The 23,784-nt window shown below is 40.4% G+C and overlaps 1 protein-coding gene across 2 annotated transcripts in view; it reads left to right on the top strand.

Annotated features, from left to right (window-relative positions):
* Positions 1-23,784, top strand: part of FEZ2 (fasciculation and elongation protein zeta 2) — a 42,460-nt gene that overhangs the window by 14,333 nt on the left and 4,343 nt on the right. The window contains exons 6-7 of one of the 2 annotated variants that reach the window (XM_044261768.1): positions 19,720-19,800; positions 21,843-21,918. In XM_044261768.1, the coding sequence (XP_044117703.1) occupies positions 19,720-19,800; positions 21,843-21,918 (157 nt within the window). The remainder of the gene's footprint in view (positions 1-19,719; positions 19,801-21,842; positions 21,919-23,784) is intronic. The other variant, XM_044261769.1, reaches the window with a different exon arrangement.

Raw genomic sequence — 23,784 nt, 5'->3', positions numbered from 1 at the left:
GAGCTCCCGGCCGGACACAGGCGGACAGGGCCTGTGTGTGCCGGAGAGCACTGATGGGGCTCTGGTCGGGTCTGGAGACCCGGTGCTCAGCTCTGGCAGGAAGGTGTTTTCTTGGGGAGCACATAACGGTTATCCGGGTAACTCGGCCCAGAGAGGATTAGGAGGGAAGTCAGTGCAGGGAACGGGGTAGGGGGAAGTAAGGAAGGAGGCGATCTTCAAGGTGGCCACTTTAATCCAGCAAAGTGTTACAAACATAAGTGGTTACTTATGTTTGGCTGGTGGGCTCACAGGTGGTATTAGTATTTTCTTGTTTTTGCTTCTCTTGTATGACTGGTAGAATAAAAAGTGAAAAGGGGTGCATTTAACGGTAGCTGAAGTGAGCCTCAATCACAGACTGATTTGTAATCAACTTCCTCCCTGTTTACAAGTGAAGTTGGAACGTGGCAGTGTTAGAGGCAGTGATGTGACATCGGCCATTTGCCCAGTATTTGGCAGATTAGGATATTTCTGAAAGAAAAGTTTAGAATATGTGAATCTTTGACTCTTCATATGAAATTTCTAGTTTTCTATCTTTTCACTTTGCTTAAGTGGTCCTATTTTGTGTGATTAAACTCCATCGTAAACATTAACTAATTACATGAGATGCATTTCTTTCGTGATTTTAGAGCCTTTTTATTTTTCTTTGATCAGTTGAGCCCTATGTTGCCACCTTCATTTTGTTTGTGTATGAAGAAGTGTTGATTTTATTTATTTGGAGTATAATTATTGGGCAAAGGGATCCATTTTTCTAAAAGGAGTGCCCCTTTTTCATTCATAATTTTGATAACATGGTAATACAAATTACCACAAACTAGATATTATGGTTTGTAATAATATAAGTTCTGTTTTTGATTTAGTTTCAATTTATTTGTTCTAAGGAATACTTATCAGAGAAATGGTTCTCATTAACCAGACTCTGCTGGAACCCGGGGAAGAGAATGATGTCCTAGGTTGCTGGGTCACCAATGAGCAGTTGATGCAAATGAAAAGAATCTCCCCATTTAGTCTATTCATTGTCTGTTTTTGGCCTGTGAGTAAATGGACATTTCCTTAGTGTAATGTCCATTTGTTTGCTGAAAGGACATAGCTCATAAACGGACTTGGAAAAAGTTCTCAGATATGTGGTACAAAATATTTTTGAGAAATGGCAGTATGGATTGCAGAGGTGTTCATTAGTCGCTTCTAGGGACTACTCTGGAAGAGTGAAAAAAAAAAAAAACCAACCCAAAAACCAAAAAACCCCAAACCCAAACATTTGTTTGAATATACAATTCTGGAAGTTTGCTTTAAATTTCCAGAGCAAAACTTATATGTCTTATTTTTTTAAAAAAAATTGCACCTTTTAAATTGTCCTGCTATTCAAGTGTGATTAAGCGAAATGCTTAGTTGAAAAGTCGTAGCATTGTTGGTAATTTCTGTCTGCTGTTAAGAATTACACGTAAACCTTCCATTTATTAGTGTTAACACTTGGCTGGGGGAAATAAATTTATCCCGAGAGGTGTTTAAAGACTTCTTTTTGTAACTCCCGTATAAAAAGTGTTTGAGTGGGTTCATGGTGTAATTGTACATGGCATTTATATTGAGAAATGGATTTGGCAAGGCAACATTTAGATCTCACTCAAACCTTTATGAGTCTTGAAATAGAGTTGTAGTAATAGTCAATTTTTTTCACAGTATTTGGACCTGTTAAAGTGCTTTGTGAGTCCTGATCTACTATTAGTAACAAAACCTTTAATCAGGTTTCTTTTTTTAAAAAAATATTTCTTTTTTTTAAAGATTTTATTTATTTATTTGACAGACAGAGATCACAAGTAGGCAGAGAGGCAGGCAGAGAGAGAGGAGGAAGCAGGCTCCCTCCTGAGCAGAGAGCCCGATGTGGGACTAGGTACCAGGACCCCGGGATCATGACCTGAGCTGAAGGCAGAGGCCTAACCCATTGAGCCACCCAGGTACCCTTTAATCAGGTTTCTTTCTTTCTTTTTTTTTAATTTTATTTACTTATTTGACAGAGATCACAAGTAGGCAGAGAGTCAGGCAGAGAGAGAAGGGGAAACAGGCGCCCTGCTGAGCAGAGAGCCCGATGTGGGGCTCAGTCCCAGGACCCTGAGATCATGACCTGAACTGAAGGCAGCAGCTTAATCCACTGAGCCACCCAGGCGCCCCTAATCAGGTTTCTTTTTTTTTTCCCAAAGATTTTATTTATTTATCAGAGAGAGAGAGGGAGAGAGAGCGAGAACAGGCAGACAGAATGGCAGGCAGAGGCAGAGGGAGAAGCAGGCTCCCTGTTGAGCAAGGAGCCCCATGTGGGACTCGATCCCAGGACGCTGGGATCATGACCTGAGCAGGCATTGCTAACCTTGCAGTACTGGTTCCCTCTATAAGCTGGAAAAAGACCATCCCATCTGTGACAGAAGGAGCCTGAAATCTGTGATTCTGAAAAGAGTGGTAGGAGGCTCAAAAGAACCCTAAAGTGAAACCGCCAATTGGATAAACAGATTGCGAAAGATCTTACCTTGTTAGACATTTTATGTAACATGCAGCTTGGGCAAGGCCTCTCTCTCTGAGTTAGCTATCAGCAGTGATACAAATGTCTAAAAATTGGTGACCTTCCTAGAGCTATCATGCATTACCTGTTTTCTAATAACATTGGTCACTTTTTTCTTTTTACCTTAGATATTTTTGTTTTATTAGCAGGATTTGGTTTTCTTTCCTTAAGCATGGAATAGCTTCCTTCTGTTTTTTCTTAAACACGTTTCATTGAAACAAAACATTCATTTGTAGTTGGTTTAAGGCTTTATCCATATTTGCTACCTCTTCTCTTTGGTCCAAAACACTGTAAAGAAATACCTGGATGGGAATAGAGCAGAGTTAAACTCGTTAGGTGTTAATTTTGGAGACATTTTGTTTCAAACATTTTTCTGTAGTGAAAAAAGAATTGGGGCATTAGGGATGCTATTTAGAGCATTAGACAGTTTTGAGGCCATGGGAATACTATTAAATATTAAAGTATTGAGTTTCTTATACAAGTGAGATGTTATCCTGATTTGTTTTATTTTTACAATCGCTACGTGTTGGATAGGGTAAAGCAGCATACATTCACTCAGCAGGTACTTGCCGAATGCCTTCCTTGTGCCGGGCACTGCTGAAGATACAGTGGCAAATAAAGCAGAAAAGGCCTGTGGCCTCTTGGAGTTTATATTCTAATAAGGGGCACAGGCAATGAACAAAGAAAGAATGAGTAGACAATGTAATTTCTGATAGTAATAAATACCACCAAGACATTAACATGCTGCATAAGGCAGCTGATAACAATGCTTTTGGGGATCTGTTTCTGTTACAGCAGTCACCATGTCACTGCTCCTTCTTATGAGCAACGTAGGCTGTCCTTTCTTTTTCCAGTTCTCTGTGTGGAGGGGAGGTCAGAGGAGTAGATCTTCTCTTTGGGAAATGAGACTCAAGAGAGCAGAAAACTTTCTATCTCTTTTTTCTGTTGTTCAGCATCAGGAGAAAGAGAGCAGTAGGAGTGGAGTTTGGGATGGTTGATGGGCACTGTCTCTTAATCACTATGGTGATTTGCATGCATTTTTTGTTTTTTTTTTTGGAACTGACCATGTTGTTTTGGTGTTTTATATATGCTCCTCCCTTTTCTGGAGTGGTTCTCTGTTCCTGTTTTTCCCAGTCCACTTTGGAGATTTTTTTTCTTTTTAACTTGACCTTCACAATCCTGGACAAGCACTGTCTTCCTTTCTTAGAACCTTCCTCGATGACTCTTCATCCAATGCAGAATTGACTACTCTCTCCTTCTTTGGGGGTTAGTATTATACCTCTTGACTATTTCTGTTGGCACTGTCATACTATATTGTAGTTTTTTGTTTTCGCATCTGTCTGACATGGGTCACTAATGATGGGAAATGTCGCTTTATCTTAATATCCTTAGGTATAACATTCGGTACTAACAAATTTCTGCTAATAAGTGTATGAAAGAGATAAACTTGCAAATCTGTATTTTTTTTAGGGTCTTTCTGTCAGGTGCCAAGCCCTCAGAGGCTGAAGAAACTATTGATGAAGAATTTAATTTAAGAGCTGTATTTGAGTTCTGCTCCTGCTGCTGGGTATATCTCCCTTTGACATTTGAATTTTGGGAGGGTTAAATGAAACAATGTATGGAAGAGTAGCATATATCCTAAGTAAATGCTAGTTACCATATATCCAACTGCCTACTAGTTATTTGTCTCTGAAATTTATCAAACTAAAGTTACCATTTTCCTAGAGTTGAATTTATTTCTTATATATTTTTCTTTTGGTTAGTTGAAAAGTCTACTCATTCACTGAAATCAGTGGAATTTCTAAGTCAAAGGATATTTAGTTTTTGGAGGGATTTAAACAACCATCTTTTTATATAGTTCTACCCAAATGATACCCAGTAATAGCATAAGTGAGCGGCCATTTCCCACACCTCCAACCAACAATGGGTATTGTTAGCCTTCTGATATATACTGATCTGAAAGGCAAACAGTGGTTTGATCTGTTGCCTTCTGTATTCTTTTGTGAGTTGCCTATTAAGTCACGTTTGAGATGTTTTCTGTATTTATTTATGAAGGTACGTATACTTCGGATCTCATAGTATCATGCTCTGTTGTTATCATTGGATTAAATCTTACCTGGGAAGGAGTGCAGCCTTCCCAAAAGCTCATTCACATTGTTTCATTGTTCAGCATCTCAGCTAATTTTTGGTTCTTTGCACATCACTTAATGCCTGTTTGTTGAATTGAAACTTCGCTATAAAGGAGATAGAATCCCAAAGGATTTGGATTTGTCCTATTTGAATTGTTGTTCTATCAAGGATTTGTTGTTGTTGTTGCCAGTCTAATGTTTATGTTGTATAGATTCACAGACCATTGGATTTCAGTGGCAGTTCACATGAGTATAAGAACAAGTCAAAGTATACCACTTATGTTTTAATTTAGCAGTGGTTGGCACCTAGAAATATCTGAAGTTGTAAAGACGTGAGTGTTTACTTTCCTGGCATCATACATCAGTATATGGATGAAATGGACATACTTCCTCCTTTAGGATCCTTAAAATAATGTTTTCAAGTTAAAAGTCACATGTAAGATTGTGTTTTCTAAGTCCAGAGTTGAGAAGGTAGGAATCCGTAGTATCTTTTCTGTTTGCCATAATCACTGAGCTTTCAAAAGAGAGTTCTCGTATTTGGACTTAGCACCAGCAAAAATGAATAGTTGCTTCAATCTAACCTGAAGAAGTTTATTTTGAAAACTCTGTTGTGAAAAAAAAAAAAAATTGCCCTGTTGCTTTGGGGGGCTAGGGTGGTAACTGCTTAAAGATGGGGACAGCCAGCCTGGTGATACTCTTTCTTATATATATATTTTTTTCACAGATGCACTGCTCTGTATTTATGACTCACTTAGCTCATATTGTGATAAATAGTCAAATCTATTCTGTTTCTCTTTTACATGCAAAAATGCCCCACTAATAGTTTTTCATTTAAACTTCGTCAAAGCTGACTTTAAGAGAAATGTGTTTTCATTTGGATAGCTCTTATTAGATTGCTCTGAAGTTATTCTTTTTGTTTTTGTTTTTTTAAATTTTTAAAATTTATTTATTTGACAGAGAGAGATCACAAGTAGGCAGAGAGGCAGGCAGAGAGAGAGAGGAGGAAGCAGACTCCCTGCTGAGCAGAGAGCCCGACGCGGGACTCCATCCCAGGACCCCGAGATCACGACCTGAGCCGAAGGCAGCGGCTTAACCCACTGAGCCACCCAGGCGCCCAACTCTGAAGTTATTCTAATTTTTGCCACCTCCTAGTTTAGGAGGATCTATTCTGACACAACTACTTGAATTTGGGGCTTTTGTTTAAAATAAACAAAACTAGCTTTTTTCTTCCCTTTTTAATTTGGAATTTTTAAATTTCACATTTGCTAAGATGACTTAGACTGAGGATTGGCAAAGCAAACTACTGCCTGAGGGCCAAATTGGCCCTCTGCCTGTTTTATAAATAAAGTTTTATTGGAACATAGCCCTGTCCATTCAATTCCAGATGGTCAGTGGCTGCTTTGGTGTTACAAGGACAGAACTGAATAGTTGTGATAGACTGAGTGGACTCCAAACTAAAATATTAACTCTCTGGCCCCTTATAGGAAAAGTTTGCCAACCCCTGATTTAGACAAAATTTAATAAAATTAAAGAACTAGAAGAAAAAATATATGCAAACTTCAGTTAAAGTGAATTCGTATAAAAAGTTCACTGTATTTTGATAAAATTTATTTTAAAATGTAGCCTTATTTTATCTAAGAGTGTATTGAATTGTTCCTTTCTTCAGGGCCCCAATCAGCAGCCTGAGTTGTGGCTATAGATGGTGATCCCTTGGCCAGTCCATCTCCAAGCCACTTGCCTAAGCCCCTCTGCCTAGCAATAGACCTTTGTGTGTGTGTGTGTTTTTTTTAAGATTTTATTTATTTGAGAGAGAGAGAGAGTATGAGAGAGAGAGAGCATGAGAAGGGGGAGGGTCAGAGGGAGAAGCAGACTCACTGCCCAGCAGGGAGGCCAACGAGGGACTCGATCCCAGGACTTCAGGATCATGACCTGAGCTGAAGGCAGTCGCTTAATGAACTGAGCCACCCAGGTACCCTGACCTTTGTGCTTGTTGTGTCAGATTCCCAGTAGCTAAGTGAAGATAGCTAGCAGGTAGACCAGTTGGACTCTAGATTTGGGGCCAAATGAAAAACTTAAAAATGTTGGCAGCCTTCCGGGTACACTATTTTTAGACAGTAATAAAAAGTAGTCTGAAGAAGGTAGAGGAGAAGTAGAAAAGGAGCTGATCCCCCTCCACTACTTTTTCTAAGTAGTGGTATTCAAGAGGATCAAGTCTGCCCTATATATGTGAGTGTAAATATCAACACATTTTCAACAGTAATTTGTTGGTTACATTTGATAGCATTTCTCTGCAGGTTTCTTTTTCTCTTTTTTTTCTGATCGTTGACACACAATGTTACATTGGTTTCAGGTGTGCAGCACAATGATTTGGCAAGTCTGTACATTATGCTGTGCTCATCGCAAGTGTAGCTGCATCTGTCACCATGCAACGGGGTTACGATAATACAGACTGTATTCCCCAGGCTGCTCCTTTCATCCTGTGACTTCCTCATTCCAAAACTAGAAGCCTGTACCTCTCTTCCTCTGGCAACCACCAGCTTGTTCTCTGTGTTGATGGGTCTGTTTCTAGTGTTGGTTTGTTTATTTGTTCATTGATTTTTTAGATTCCACATGTAAGCGAAGTCCTGTGGTATTTGTATGACTTACTCACTTAGCATGATACCCTTTAGGTCCATCCATGTTAATGCAAATATTAAGAATTCATTCTTTTTTGTGGCTGAGTACTATTTCACCACATCTTTATCCATTTATCTTTTGATGGGCATATTTTGACTATTGTAAATAATGCTGCAGCAAATATAAGGGGTACATATACCTTTTTGAATTGGTGTTTTTGTTTTCCTTGGGTAAATATCCAGTAGTAGATCGTATGGTTTTTCTATTTTTCATTTTTTGAGGAGTCTCCATGTTGTTTTCCACAGTGGTTGCATCAATTTACATTCCCACTAACAGTGCATGGGGATTCCCTTTTCTCCACATCCTCACCAACACTTGTTACTTCTTTTTTTATTTTTGATACTAGTTGCTCTGACAAGTATGAGATGATATCTCATTGGGGTTTCAATTTGTTATTTCCCTGATGGTTAGTGATGTTGAACATCTTTTCATATTTCTGTTGGCCTCCTGTATGTCTTCTTTGGAAATATATTTATTCAGGTCCTCTGCCCATTTTTAATTGGATTATTTGTCTTATTGGCTAATTGGTTATTGGTTTTATTGGTTAATTGGTATTGAGTTGTATAAGTTATATATTTTGATACTAACCCCCTATCAGAATATGTCCTTTGCAAATATCTTCTCTGTGTGTAGTCCTGGTTGGTGGTGGTTTTTGCTTTTGTTTCCCTGCCCAAGGCCACATGTATAGAAAAATGTTGTTAAAGCTGATGTCCAAGAGATTACTACCTTTGTTTTCTTTAAGAAATTTTATGGTTTCAGGTCTCACATTTAGGTCTTTCTTTTTTTTAAAAGATTTTATTTATTTGAGAGAGAGAAAGAGAGAGAGTGTGATAGCATGAGCAGGGGCCGGGGAGAGGGCGAGGGGGATCAGACTCCCCACTGAGCAGGGAGCCCAATGCTGGGCTGTATCACAGGACCCTGAGATTATGACCTGACCTGAAGGCTGATGCTTAACCAACTGAGCCACCCAGGCGGCCCTCACATTTAGGTCTTTAATCCATTTTGAATCTATTTTTGTATATGGTATCAGAAAGTGGTCTAATTTCATTCTTTTGCATGTAGTTGTCCAGTTTTCCCAGCACCGTTTATTGAAAAGACTGTCTTTTCCCCATTGTATATTCTTATCTCTTTTGTTGTAGATTAATTCACCATATATGCTTAGGTTTATTTCTGGGCTTTCTGTTCTGTTCTGTTGTTCGGTGGGACCATTTTTATGCCAGTATCATACTATTTGATTACTACAGTTTTGTGGTATATCTTGAAGTCTGGGATTGTGATACCTCCAGCTTTGTTCTTTCTCAAGATTGCTTTGACCATTTGGATCTTTTATGATTCTGTACAAATTTTAGGATTACTTGTTCGAGTTCTATGAAAAATAATACTGGTATTTTGACAGGGATTGTGTTGAATCTGTAGATTACTTTGGGTAGTGTGAACATTTTAGCAATATTTGTTCTTGCAGTCCATTAGCATGGTATATCTTTCCATTTGTGGTGCCTTCAGTTTATTTCATCAGAATTCTATAAAAGTTCTCAGAGTACAGGCCTTTCACCTCCTTGGTTAAGTTTATCCCTAGGTAATCATTTTTTTCTTTTTTCTTTTGGTGCAACTATAAATTGGATTGTTTTCTTTCTCTTTCTGCTACTTTGTTATTAGTGTATAGAAACACAACAGGTTTCTGTATATTAATTTTGTATTCTGCAATGTTACTGCACTCATTTATTAGTTTTGGTATTGTGTAGAATCTTTTGGGTTTTTTATTATCTATTATCTATTATATGTCATCTGCAAATAGTGACAGTTTAACTTTTTTCTTCTTTATGTTGATGCCTTTTATTTCTGATTGCTCTTGTGAGGATTTCTAGGGGAGAGGGACCTTGTCATGTTCCTAAAAGCTTTTCCTCATTGAGTGTTATGTTAGCTGTGGGTTTGTCATAAGGCCTTTATTATCTTGAGGTATATTCCTTCCAACCTCACTTTATTGAGAGTTTTTATCATAAGCAGATGTTGAATTTTGTCAAATGTTTTTTCCTGCATCTAATGAAATGATCATATGGTTTTTATCTTTCATTTTGTTAATGTGATGTATCACATTGATTGATTTGTAGATATTGAATCATCCTTGCATCCATGGAATAAATCCACTTTATCGAGGTGAATGATTCTTTCGGTGTATTGTTGAATTTGGTTTGCTAATACTGTGTTGAGGATTTTTGCAAATATGCTCGTTAGGGATATTGCCTGTAGTTTTCTTTTCTTGTAATGTCTTTGTCTGGTTTTGTTTTGAGTAATAATGTTTGCCTCACAGAATGAATTTGGAAGCTTTCCTTCCTCTTCAGGTTTTTGGAGTTGTTTGAAGAGAAGAGGTATCAACTCTTAATATTTGGTACAGTTTGCCTGTAAATTCATCTGGTCATGGACTTTTGTTTGTTTAGGGTTTTTGATTACAGATTTAATTTTGTTCCTAGTAATGAGTCTGTTCAGATTTTCTTTTTCTTCCTGATTCAGTTTTGGAAGACAGTCTGTTTCTAGGAATTTATCCACCTCATCAAGATTTTCCAATTTGTTGGCATATACTTTTTTATAGTAGTTTCTTACAATCCTTCATATTTTTCTTTATTGTAATAGGCATTTCTAAAAATTAGCATTAAGGCCATAGAATGGAAAGTCATTGTAGGGTAGAGAGAAACTTGGATGTGTAATTTTATTGTTTTAATAGTTCATACCTATGAATTATGAATTAGTTTAGATGTAATGCAGGTTTATTTTATGAAAGATAGTATTGCCTAGAGAATTGTGTCACCACCAGTTTTTGTTTACCATTATCTACTATTTGTTTTCTACAATTTTCTTTTGGTGACAGACTGGTAATAGTGAGCTTTCATGACCCAGCAGTTAAATCAGGAGTCTGTTCTTGACTCTTTATGCCTTGGAGAGGTGTGTTTATTGTTTGTTAATATAACACAAATTCACATAAAAGCCACAATATGCCAGCAGATTGTAGTCTTATTATATACTGAGAGTATTCGTAAGTATCAGGAAATAATTCATAAAATTTCCAGGGTTAATTATTTTACTCTAATTTTAGTAGGTTTGAAAATGTTTGCCAACACTTAATTACCACATTAATATTAAATTACATAAAAAATTACAAAGATCTTCAAATAAAAAAAATAGATTGACACTATTCCATTTAACTCCTAACCTTGAAAATCTTCATTCCACATCTTTCTGTTCTGGGAGCAAATTACAAAATAAGTAGCTTAATATTCAAAACATACTCAACTATTTATCTGCTTTGGTATAACTCATATCTTCTAATTTACTTGCATCTGGTTTTTTTTATGCAGAAACTAGTTTTTGGTAGAATCTGCATTTGTAACTGCTTTATAATTCACATTAAAAGTATTTGATTTGAAGAAGTGTCAAAATAAGCAGATTCAAATTTTATATCTTAGGTAATACCTTACTTATTTAAATATAATGCTTTGTAATTTTTTTTAAAATTTATTTGATAGACAGAGATCACAAGTAGGCAGAAGGCAGGCAGAGAGATAGGGGGAAGCAGGCTCCCCGCTGAGCAGAGAGCCCAATGTGGGGCTCGATCCTAGGACCCTGAGATCATGACCCGAGCTGAAGGCAGAGGCTTAAACCACTGAGCCACCCAGGTGCCCCTGTAATTTTTTTTTTTTTTTTAACATTTATTGCTTTCTGTTCTATTTTTCTTGTGTTTTATGTTTCAATTATTTTAAGAATTTAAAAATTAAAACTATTGTTCTGTAAGTCAATATTTGAAAATTGTGTCATGCAAACTATTGCAAATGATATGATTTATAAGGAACCATAATTATGTTTGAATTTCACTTTCTTTTGAACCTCTTGAGTATAAAGAATGTTAATGGAGTCAGAGCATAAATTAGGATACGAGTCAGGAAATAGATGAAAAGCATTTCTTAATTGCTTTTTGTAACCTTTTTTCTGACACTGAGCTTTGAATTTGGGATTTTTAAAAGATTTCCTGATCCTTAGAGATCTGTGCCATTGGGTATCAGATAAGGCTAAGAGAAAAGTCTGATAGCAGGAAAAGTCTGAATTTTCTGAATTTTTCAGAAAAGTCTGGCCTCCTGGTTAGTTTTTCCCTTCCCTGTGTTGGATCCTGCTTTCTGTGAAATAAGTTAAGCTGGTGAATATGCTGTGCAGAGAATGATTTGATAGGTTTAGGACTCCAGAAGAGAAATAACAAATCACATCTCTGTATCTGATTCTTGTTGCTTTTCGATTTACACAGTGTTTTCTAGCTCTTTTCTTGTTCAGAAAGACCTTGAATAACCTTCAAGTGTTACTTGTTTTCAGTTCAAGTTTTTTGGCTGAGTTGTGTATTTAGTCATAGACAGTAGTGTCTTTTCTTCATGTTGTCTAAAGCTCCTTAGGCTAGAGAATATAGTCAGGAGTGTATTCAGTTGCCATCTTATTTATATGAGGAGAACTAAAATGACTCATTACTTGTTCTGGAGAAAAGTGGAAAGATGTAGTTACTTCTTTTTAGGAGCTATGTCCCAAATGTTCTTCTAGCCTTTCTAGAGGAATGTTAGGAATATTTTTGGATTTCTGTATTTGCTGAACTCTTTGCTAAGTGATCCCATGGACTGCTTCATTTAATCCTCACAACAACCCTATAGGTTTTATTAATATTCCTGCCATTTCATAAATGGGTAGACAGAAGCTCAGCAGAGGCCTCAGTGCACAGCACCTGTCCGCACTGGCTGGAGCATGTAAGACAGAGGTGTGTGCAAGGGACCCTTGGCTCTGCCTTTCTCCTGGTCAGACGTGTAGGCGTTTTGTCTGTGGGCCTAGAGATCTTGGCTCCTTTCCCTCTTTCAGATTTTTCTAATTTTTGTTTTTAATCTTCTGTATCTTGTTTATACTCTGTTCCTGGTTTTGTATGGGAAAAGATTCCAGAGAATGACTGATTTGGAAACTCAATACCTACTCACGCCAGGGAAGGAAATGGTCATGAGGTAGCTGTGAGTATTCTCATTGTAAATCATGTGATTGGAGCCCAGGACTGAGTAAACTTCCCTCATCCTTACTGTTACTTGGCACTTTGTCAGCAGTGAGGGAAACAATAAAATAAGTACTGTTGTGCTTAATCATTTTCCTGCTTATAAATGGGCTCATATCAAAAATTCCATTCTGAGAAGGACATTTTTCAGAGCTGCATCCTTTACATCCTTTGTAAAGGTATGGTGAAAAACAGATGGATAGATCACAAAATTTTAGATCCCCAGAATCTTTGCTAGCTCTTCACTTTGCATTTGAACGTTTTGATCCTTCAAATTTAGAAATGGTAGATTAAATGGAGGCAGGATTAGGTTTTCTGACATATTTAATATTGCAGTTGTTTGTTTATTTATTTATTTATTATGTATTCATTCATTCATTCATTTATTGATTTTTTAAGATTTTATTTATTTGACAGAGACACAACAAGAGAGGGAACACAAGCAGGGGGAGTGGGAGAAGGAGAAGCAGACTTCCCGCCAAGCAGGGAGCCCGATGCGGGGCTTGCTCTCCGGACCCGGGGCTCATGACCCGAGCAGAAAGCAGCTGCTTCACAACTGAGCCATCCAGGTGCCCTGCAGTTGTTTATTTTAATTAAGCTAAATTAAAGTTAGAAATCCTTACTATCCTTTATTTCATTGTGCATTCCTAACCGCGAGATTTCTGAAAGTGCTTTGACGTGCCTGTGGTACTTTTACCGTGAGAAATATTCAACAAAGAAATGCTTCTCTCCTTCTCTTCCTCCCCCTGCCCTCCCAGTAAAATTGAAGCATAGACAAAACCTTCCCTCTGGCCCAGTTTAGTACCCTGAGCACCTAATCACACCACGTCCGCTCTCAAGATTATAAATGTAGTGTTCTAAATGAGGTGAAGTTTACTAAAAAGTAAATTTAATCTGTCTCTGAGGTTTTATCTTTTTAAAGTTCATTTTGCCTTCCAAAAGGGTGTATTGTTTTCTGGAATTTATAGGGCAGTTGTGAAACCATCTATTGTGTGCTCTCTGGAGCTCTTTTCCTTGTCCTCTGGCCTGGTCTTTCCTTTCCTTGATCCTTCCAGTTCATTGATCTTCTGCTTGCTACTTTTTTGTTATCCTAGGGGTTCTGTATTTCTTAGTCACTCCATTGTTTTACAAACCTTGTCAGCAAGATTATTTATCTTACTTTATTAATCTCACACTGACTTCCTAGCAAGGTTCTTCAGTAGACTTTTTCAGAACTCCGTCGTTGACTTCTTTGACAAATAACTTTGTATCTTGTCATGTCATCTTTCTTCTGTTTGCCTTCAGATTCTTTCTGCTTTTAAGCACTTAAAAAAAAAATTCTCTCCTACAAGAAGTCAAGAGAAAAAATTTGTCTCTTCATGATATGGTTACCCTAGGCTGTAAGACTCTTGGGCTCTGGTCTTAGAGATGGTCAGCCGTGGCTTAGCAGACATGTATAAATGCCACTGGAGTAGATAACTCTGAAGGTGTCATTTGGCCGTGCAGTTTTTCCTTCTAGAGCACTCACATTCTAACCTTAAGTGACCTCGCAGTCCTGTACTCTTGGGTATGTGTGTGTTTTGATTTGCCATCTTAAAGAAACCATGGGTCATCTTGGTCAAGATAATTCATAGATTGACACGATTTATAAATAAGAGACCTTTACAAACGATAACATTTAATCACCTATTTCACTGGTGTGGAAACAGGCATCTCTGGGTTTAGTAACTGCTCTCCAGGCAGACATCAGTGGCAAGCCTGGGAGACACCTCTGAGCCCTGCTTTCTAGTTCAGTATTTTTCTATCCCAGTTGACTCTTAGAAAATTTTCTGATTGCAAATACTTCTGACTAAGGTGTGGTTCCTAGTTCCATCTGTAAATCTGAAAGTATTTCCCTGGTATGGGTATAATTGGTACTTAAGCCAGTGACTGTCCATCAGATGCCTCCTGCTTGCTGAGGATGGGTTGTGCTTTGTTGGTACATGGAAGAAGTATCTGACATTATTTCTGCCCTTAACGATGGTGAGAACTTAACTGAATTTATTAAAAATTAACCCAACCTGGGGCACCTGGGTGGCTCAGTTGGTTAAGCGTCCTCCTCTTGATTTTGGCTTACGTCATGATCTCAGGGTTGCAAGGTTGAGCCCCTTGTCATGCTCTGTGCTGGGCATGGAGCCTGCTTGAGATTCTCTCTCCCTCTTATTTGCTCCCCAGCCCTGCCTCAGCTCTCCCCCCACAAAAAAAAAAAAAAAAAATTAACCCAAACTTTTTTTCTTTCTCTGCTGTTTTCTGTAGGTATTGTGCCTCACCCCCACTTTGAAAAAAGTCTGGATTATCTTTTCTCTTACTGCTATGAGACAAGCATGTACTGATCTCCAGTTATGTGCCAGGCACAAGTAGCAAGGATGCAGAGTGAACCCCAGCGCGTGGGGGCGTGCTGTGGGTGCGCGGGGGGTCCCGCTGTGGGTGTGCGGGGGGTCCCGCTGACCAACCGCGCCATGTGCTTTTTGTAGTGATTCTCAGCCAGGCCAGGTTGCCTCCCTGTACAATTTTAGGCAGTGTCCAAGCACACTTGTCCTTGTCACAAGCAGATGAGGTGAGGGGCGGTGCTACCAGCATTCTGAGTAGAGGCCGATGATGCCATTCAACACGCCGCCCTGCACAGGACTGCCCCCGCGACAAAGGACTGCGGCCTGACTCCACACGTCAGTACTGTCAAGGCTGAGAGACCGAGGTGTATGGCGATAACTGCTGTATTCAAAGCAGCTGCCACGCTCTTGGTGTGTTCTGTGCCTGGCCCCATCTCGTGATGGAGGTGTGGATAAATTACTCTTACCCCTGCTTTGGTTCACGGGTCTGGGAAGGCTGAGTTGAATCTGGAGGACAAGACGACGAAGGGACAGGCATACCAGGCAGAGGGCGTGGTGGAGGCAACCATCTGGAGGTGACAGGCACATCTCGGGCCCCGAAGGTGGTTCACCAAGCCTAGAAGTTGAGGGAGAAAGCTGAAGGCAAGAGAGAAAGTCACTCAGAAGAGGGTGTGGAAATAGCAAAGTAGAATGCGGAAGGAAACCAAAAAGAGGTTTTAAGTGGATCATTCCCTGTTCAGATTTGTCTTTTGGCAGGATAACCTCAGTGTTTCAAGGAGAGCTCATTGGAAGGGGGCGTTAGGAAGGCTGGTGCACTTACTCGGGTAAGCAACGAGCCACACAGTTACAACAGGGCTGGGAAAATGGTTGACTTTCAGAGATAGAAAGGAGGTGGAACATACTGGTTGGGCAGCAGGGAAGAGAGGGTGAAGGGTGGGTCACTGATTCCCGACTTGGGCAAACGTAGGTGGAAGCCATGTGTCCCCTCCCCACACGGAGATACACAGGTCTTGTTAACAGCAACTGCATCAAGCCTCAGGCCCAGCATCTCTGGGGGGATACCTGCCGGTCCGCTCTGCTCCGGAGTAGCTGCTGTGATGCCAAGGTCCAGCCTGCCCTGTTAGCACCTCCGCCCACGCGGACGGAGCCGCAGTGAAAGCCGCTGATGGGAAGGGGGGAGATCGAGCTACTCAGGAGCTGCTGTTCCCGTCCCGCTCTGGGAGACCAGCAGGGCCCCCGCGCACTGGCTATGGAATGAACGCTGGGGTTGGCCCGTTTGGCCGCTTTGGGGTTGGCCCGTTTGGCCGCTTTGGGTCTTGTTCTCTGAGAGGCTCTCCTGTCCACTGTCCTTTGTAGCTCATTGGGGAGGGTGTTGACTTGACGCCACAGCTTAGACGTCAGCTCCTTGGAGAGCTTTGCTTTGACATCTGGAATGAAAGTTGGAGTTGTAGCTCTGGGCTGCGCACCCTCAGCGCCCTCACGGGGTTACTGGTTCTACCCCCGTGGCTCTTGGGACTCCTTTGCCAGCATGTTGGGTCACCGGAGGGGGGGGTTGCTCACTCCGAGTCACTGATGCTTGTAGCATCTGGATCCTGGGTTTCGAACGAATGGATCCAGGATCAAGAGAGGTCCAGAATGCTGAAGAGGAATAGCACTTAAGACAAACAAACAAACCCCGTTATTTCTGGTGGCAGAAAGGAAGATGAGTTCAGGTCTGGATGTGGGCAGTCTCAGCAGGATTCAGGTGCAGATGGCCAAGAGGCCACTGAACACCCAAATGACACTCAGGAGGGTCGTTTGTTGCAGTAAAGCTGGATGACCTGACCAGAGTCCTCCCCCAGTGCCGGGCTCGGTTCTCAGCCCGTTCCTTCTCTTGGCAAAGGGAGCTGTACATTCATGGCAGCAGACGGGAAAGACGGCGGCGTGGGACTGTCCAGAGAGTGTGCCTGAGAAAAACGGGGGACAGAACCTGGAGGACACTGGTATATGAGAGCTTAGCCCAGAAAGGGGCACCTCTCGGAAGGGGCATCCAGAGGGGCAGGGAGAAGCTCAGGGCTCTGGAGGGACCTGGGTAGGCATCCAGGGGAGGGGGCACCGGGGAGAGCTTACCAGGGGCCTCAGGGGGATCTGAGAAGTGTCCCAGGGCCTCAGCGTCAGAGGCCTGGGAAGCCCTGGGAAGAGCTGTTTGAAGAAAGCCCGGGGAAAGGAAGTTGGTGAGGGCTGGAGAATATCAGGTTGGCCCCGCAAAGAGCGGGGAGGGAGGACAGGGCTGTGATTCCCGCCTGGGGGGTGGGATTGATGGCAGCCAGAGCCCCAGTGGAGGAATGTTCTCCGACATCTCTCTCAGCCTGTTTCGTTGTATTTCCTGTGACCCTTTAGAAGTCACCGTGCGGTCCTTTCCCCGGCAGGACGGGAGGCAGTCCTGCGTTACCGGCGGCAGCATTGCTTCCTGCTCAGGCCGCCGCGGGGACTCGGGCGCCCGCTCTGGACTCAGCTGCCCTCACTAGGGAGAGTTCCTTTACTCCTTTGCGGGATCAGCTGTTAGTTTCCTGCTTTTCCAGGTTGCTGTGGCTTCAGGTGGCTGCGTCTCCCCTTGCTTCCCCCCAGCCTGGTAGCTCGGAGGTCACCAGGCTGCCGGCAGTGGCGGCGCTCAGCGGAGCCCACAGCTGCAGGAGGAAACCTCCGTTTCAGCTGGAACCTCGGAGCTTCCAAATGTGCATCTATTTTTTATTTATACTTTTGCAGTGACAGACATAGGTTTCCAACTGGGGAGGTACAGCCAGTGTATCTAGAACGTGCTGTTCAAATGTAAAGTATACCCCAGTCTCCTGATGCATGGAGGCTAAAAGGCTTCACCTTGTTTGACGGTTCCCGAATCTATGTCTGGCTTTAACATGCCTCGGGATAATGGTGTCAGAGTGTGTAGAGAATGAGGTACTTTTTCTTGGTTGCTTTTGAGAGAAAATACATTTGATAGAATTTAAAAAATGACTGTAGCTTCTGGAGCCAAAATAGTTCATCTCTTGATAAAATCTGCTTAAAAATGTGAGCAAATTATATGATAGCATATGAAAAAGCTACAAAATACCAAAATCTACGAAAGAGTTATGCGTAGGTTTTCTTTTAAAACTAGCGTACGTCGTCAAAGGGAATATAGTTATGCTGTCAGCCAAGTGAAGCGCATTCAATCAAGGGGACGGGACCAGACATTTTGTTCTTGCCAGAACAAAATGGCCTGCAGTCTGCAGAGGAGTCTGTGGGGAGGGACCATTGAGGAGGAGAGGCATGGATGTATATGTTCTCCAAAGATGGTAACATTTGGTACTCAGATTTTCGATAATAGCATTGAGTACTTGACTGATAAAGAGGCATTTAGCTCCTTCATGACTGAAATTCGTGGTGTTTCTCAACTTTTTGTTGTTAGGACTTATTTTTACTCTTAAAATTCACTGAAGACCCCAAAGAGCTTTTGTTTATTACATAAGTCATATTGGTGGATAATTATTATATTAGATGAAATTTTTAAAAGATTACCAATTATTTAAAAATGCCAATAAGAAATTCATTGATGTTTATACAAATAGCATGTTTTATGAAAAATAACTCTATTTTAAAAAAATTAGTGAGAAACAATGGCATTCCTATGCATTTTTGTTAATCTTGTTAATACCTGGCTTAATTCAAGAGAGCTAGAGCCTTAAATCTGCTTCTGCATTCAGCCTGTCATTTTGGAATATTTCACTATAAGTCATGAAAGAATGAAAGTGGAAAAAGCAAATCATGCCTTATTATATCTGAGAAAATAATTTTGAGCTCATGGACCCTAAGAGTGTTTCAGGGACGTCGTGGGGGTGTTCCTGGGCCACACTTTGAGAACCACTTGGCTAAACCATACGTTCTTGAAAGCAGAGACTGTTCCCTTGGTTTCCTGTTCTGCTCCTGGGGGCCTGGTAAATATTTGTTATATTGACTCCTCAAATGTGTTCACTGATTCAACTTTCCTCTGCAAAAATCCAGAGAGGGGGCCCACTGGGTGAATCGGGACTAAACTCCCTTTCCAGGATGCCTTCCTCCTTCATTAGTCACACCGTAAGAGCCCATCTCAGGCCTCTGACTCAACAGCCAGAGAGGTGCCACTGGACTCTTTTCCCTGCGTCTGATGACACTGCAGACTGGTCACAAATCAAGATAAGTAGTTGAGGGAAAAAATATCCCTTTATAGTACAGTGAATTCTAGGAAGTCTCAGAGGTTGGTGGGGGAAAGAAGCGAGCATCGTTTCCTAGAAACAGAGTGGGAAAGCCTCTGCGGCAGTGAGAGGGGCCTGCTGGCACGTGGGGTCCACTCTGCTCCCCAGGAAGCACATGTGCTCTTGCAGTTCGCGCTTTCTGCACCAGGGCGGTGGCGGGCGGCCCGAAGAGCGGGTGGGAAGCCGTCCTCAGCTCTCCAAGTCACGGCATCCTCGTTTGCCAAACGCCACGTTCGTATTTCTCCCAACGTGTAGTAGAAATATGCCAACTTAGGCTGAAAATATGCATACTGTTAGTATTAAGTTTTCAGACTTTTGATAAAATGTAGGTAAACAATATCAAAAGGTAGCTTAAAACTTAGGCAGTACATTTTGCCGAAGACAGAGATGTGTACAACTTAGGCTATTGACGTTGGAGGCAATTTAATTATCCGTCTGGTGAGGACCGTCTTCGGGAATCTAGTGGCATGAAAGCCATTGTTTGACTTGCAAGGAAATGCAAGCAAGAACTGTTGGAAAACAGCATGGTTTTGGTCTGCTTTATCTGAATGAGTAGTGGCATTTTCTAACTGCTTGTCTCATGGGCACGTAAGTCACCGTGGTGCGATCTTACTAACAGTCTTTGAACTTCTTTCCCTGTCCTTGTCTTCCGGCCGCGCGTTGCTGCCTTTAGCGCTTCAGCGTGGAAGGGATCTCCACTGTCATTCAGAATGGCCTCCGCCACACCTTTGGGAATTCAGGTGGAGAGAAACAGGTGCTGGCTTAGCCTTATTTTCCTCATTCTCTGCTTTATTGTTGCCTGTGTAAGCGAAGGTCCTGAGAGCTGGCAGTTTTACTAATGTACTAAGACTATTGCTTAAAAAGAGAGAAGTGAAAGTTCACCATTTTTACAGTCTGGATAAAGCACACAGTTACCTTTCACATGTTGCAGAGCTCCATTTTCCACTCCCTTTAAACAAATTGCATTGACATCATGAGATGCATGTATAGAATGTAGAGCTAAACTAGAATATGCCACGCTAATTCCAAAAGTTTGAGAAACAAGATGTCATTTTGCGGGGAGAGGAAAGGTAATGGTGTCTTTTTGATAAGAATCCTAGGTCAAACATGTCAGTAAGAGTATATTTATATCTTCTCTCCTTTTAAATGAAATTCCAGTGTTTTTAAGGTGTATCATGTAGTGAGCCAACTCACTGCCTGCCAAGTGAGGCATGCGACCTGATTTACACAAATCTATACGTGGATAGACGTACACAGTCAAATGTGTAGCACTTTGCTTTATATTAACGTTTTTGTATAATGATTTAAGGAGGATCGTGAACAGAGGAAACCCAACCATATTAGTGAGTGTGCTTAAAATTACTTTTCACAATTTGAAATTTTCACTTCAAAAAGAAAACTTTTCAATGTAGCTTTTAAGTGTGAGAAAATGTGCAGAATGTAGCTTTTGACAGTTTATCAAAAGAAAACATTTGAGTGTAGGGTTTTTACTAAAAGATAGTTTCTGTATTGCCCAAGAAGGGCAATAATATTAAATAATCCTTCACACTGACATTTCCAGCTCTATTAAGGGATGGTCTAAAATTTACTTACTATTTTTTTATTCTGGCACTTCTACCTCTCTCAGATGCACAGGATGGCATAGTAGCCTCCAGACTGACCCACACATGCCAGTGGGACAGGAAGCCCGAGAGCCTAGCCATCCTGATGCTCTCAGAGGCCAGTTTGCCTGACACACACTCTATTCGTGAAACCCCTGGGGGGCTTCTTTCCAGCTTCCGGTGTATTCTTCACAGAGAAACATTCAGTGCTACCATTGGGTATCACCTTGAGAAGTCTATACCGGAAGATGGTGGGAATTTTTTCTTAAACATGGAATAATCCACTTTTCCTACTTATCCTCAAAAACTGTTTTACCTTGTCTTTTGATTACGAGGTCACCCACGGATGAAAGCACTCACGGAGGGTTAGGAATACAGCGGAGATAGAGCAAGGACTGAGTAATGGGTGGGTCTCAAAAGATTCTGCGTAAGACAACAGTAGATCTCCAGATGAGCACATGCAGACCACACTGAACTATATAGTTTTTGGTGGAGTGGTCAGAACAGGAACATCTGGACAATAATTTTTAGATTCTGCTTTCATGGGACATATTTATAGTCCATAACTCTGATACTTGTGAGCTTTTATAATAGCGAACGAGGCCATTTGTCTCAGTATCAGATGTGAATTTTTACTATTCACTAGGCCGTCCTCTCCTTTCACTTTTCTCTTTTCCTTTAATGCCTTTAAATATCCTAAGTAATTTAAAATAATAATAATAATAATAATAAACCTCTAAAATTGATATGTGTGTCTATGGTAGCACATGACCATTTTGTTCAACAAGAAAAAAGTGGTCTGAAACAATTTTTTGGGCACTGGGGATGATTTGGTTTATGCAGAACTGTTAAAACTACATTTTTAGTTTTAAATTACTATTTTTAAAGTGTGTTGAAAATATACAAGGAGAATGTTAGATAAGACTTTAATAATGAATAAATTGAACAGATCACCCTCAGACCTAATTTTGTGAAATTTTCAATAACTGAAAGGTGGAAAAAAATGGATATTTATGTTAACATTGGGCTTGATTAAAGCAGACAGAGGTGGGCCAAAAAAAAAAAATGAGCTCCAGCTGAGATAGTAAGATACTTCGTTTCATGTTATAAAATAGACCTTTAGTAACTGTATCAAATTTTTGCAGATAAGGTCATTCAGAGTTAAGTGACTTTTTTTTTTTTTTTGACTTGGCAGTACTTGACAACAGTCATTCCTTATGAGAAAAAAAATGGACCACCATCTGTTGAAGATCTTCAGATATTAACAAAAAGTGAGCAAAGACAAAATTAAACTCTTACCATATTTACTTTTGCTGATTCTGCTGCTTTCGATTGGTTGATTGTTGCTGTTATTGTTTTGTTTTGTCAATTTAGGGTAGTAAATGGTGGATGATGTCATTATTTACTGAGAATGAAACCATGGATGGCTTATAACATCAAACATGACACTAAGTCCAGAGTTGATTTGTATTTTTTGTGCTTTGTCTTACCTTTTGAAATATTTACAAGCTGAACTTTTGAGGAAAAAAATGTAACTTGGTTCTTCATCATCTCTTGGATGTTTAAGAACATATAACTTTTTTAAAAGATTTTATTTATTTATTTGACAGACAGAGATCACAAGTAGGCAGAGAGGCAGACAGAGGGAGGGAGGGAAGCAGGCTCCCCATTGAGCAGAGAGCCTGATGTGGGGCTTGATTCCAGGACCCCGAGATCATGACCCGAGCCCAAGGCAGAGGCTTAACCCACTGAGCCACCCAGGCACCCCTAAGAACATATAATTTATCAATAAATAAGGTCTGTCATGGATCTTCTATAAATATGACTGTCAGTAACTCAGTAGGAAAGATTTAGAATGTGGTCTATAGCACTCTTCTTTCTTAGGAATGTAGAACCCCAAATCCAAGGTAATAGTCACAGGTAGAATTTGAATTGTTAGTAATATTTTAAGAAGAGTCATTCAGCAAATATTAAAAAGGCCAATTCTGTGCCAGGCTGTGTTCTGGACATTGAGATGTTTCAGTGAACAAAGCAGAAAAGATACTCCACCTTCAAGACGCTTGTATTTTAAAATAATTTGTTAGACTTAAATATATATTCCCCATTGAATCTTTCTTATGGTAACCATAAATGAGCCATGAATTCTAGTTCAATCCCTGTTATTTACAGTGATATCCTTGGATATTACTTACTTTCTCATAGTCACAATGAAAAACAAGGATAAAAATATTTTCTGTTTCCCTCATAGTAAATAAATGAACATATGTGTGATTTGGGTTAAGTCACTCAGCTTTGTTTTCCTTGAAGGGGCTGGATTTGCTGACCTGTTAGATTCTTTGCAACTGTAAATCTTTGTAATAACTGCTGATTTAAAGAGGGAGCCAAGTGAGAGGGAATCACAGGAATGGATATTGGTGATGAGACCTATTTTGGAATTTAGGAATATGGAGGCATGAATGGGGTGAGCTCAAAGGAGCTGTCTGCCTGTTACCTGAAGCTATTATTCCTTCCTTTGGTGAACAATACTTGCAGACCCTTTACTAATAAATCAAATGATGCTAGCCAGTCTAAAATAGAGAATGACAAGATTAACTGGGTGGCCAGCCCTCTGATTTTCCAGAGGAACTCACGAGATGTAGTATCTAAGATCACAAGGGGAATGGTTAATTACAGGGCTGGATCTCTTAATTCCCAGTCCACTGTACTTTTTAATAATGCTAGCTTATGGCATGTGATTTTATGTAGAACTGAAAATAAATCTAAAGCATGATGGGAAGCAGAAATACTGAATAGAGTAGCCTACTCAAAAGGGGACATAAATATTGCCTTGGAAGCCAGAATTATTGAAAGGCCTCAGCTTCTCAGATCAAGGACAGACATACTTGGCCAAACCAAAGTCATCATAATTCCCACACCAAAATGTCCTCAGGCTGATTCTCAGGTCATGTATTTGTAGACAGACACCATTTGGAATCTCTGGGTGAGTGAACATGTATGGGGGCATGAACAAATGTCCAAGTTAGTATGACTTTCACTTTGAAAATAAGAAGTAGTTATCTCGGGAAAACTTGGGGGAGAACGGGAACCTCTGCTTCCACCACCTTGAAGATGTTAGCCACAGGAGAAGCCCGGGGAGA

This window comes from Neovison vison, chromosome 8, assembly GCF_020171115.1.
Source record: "Neovison vison isolate M4711 chromosome 8, ASM_NN_V1, whole genome shotgun sequence".
NCBI classification, from domain to species: Eukaryota; Metazoa; Chordata; class Mammalia; order Carnivora; family Mustelidae; genus Neogale; species Neogale vison.
This window is presented reverse-complemented; position numbering and strand designations above follow the sequence as displayed.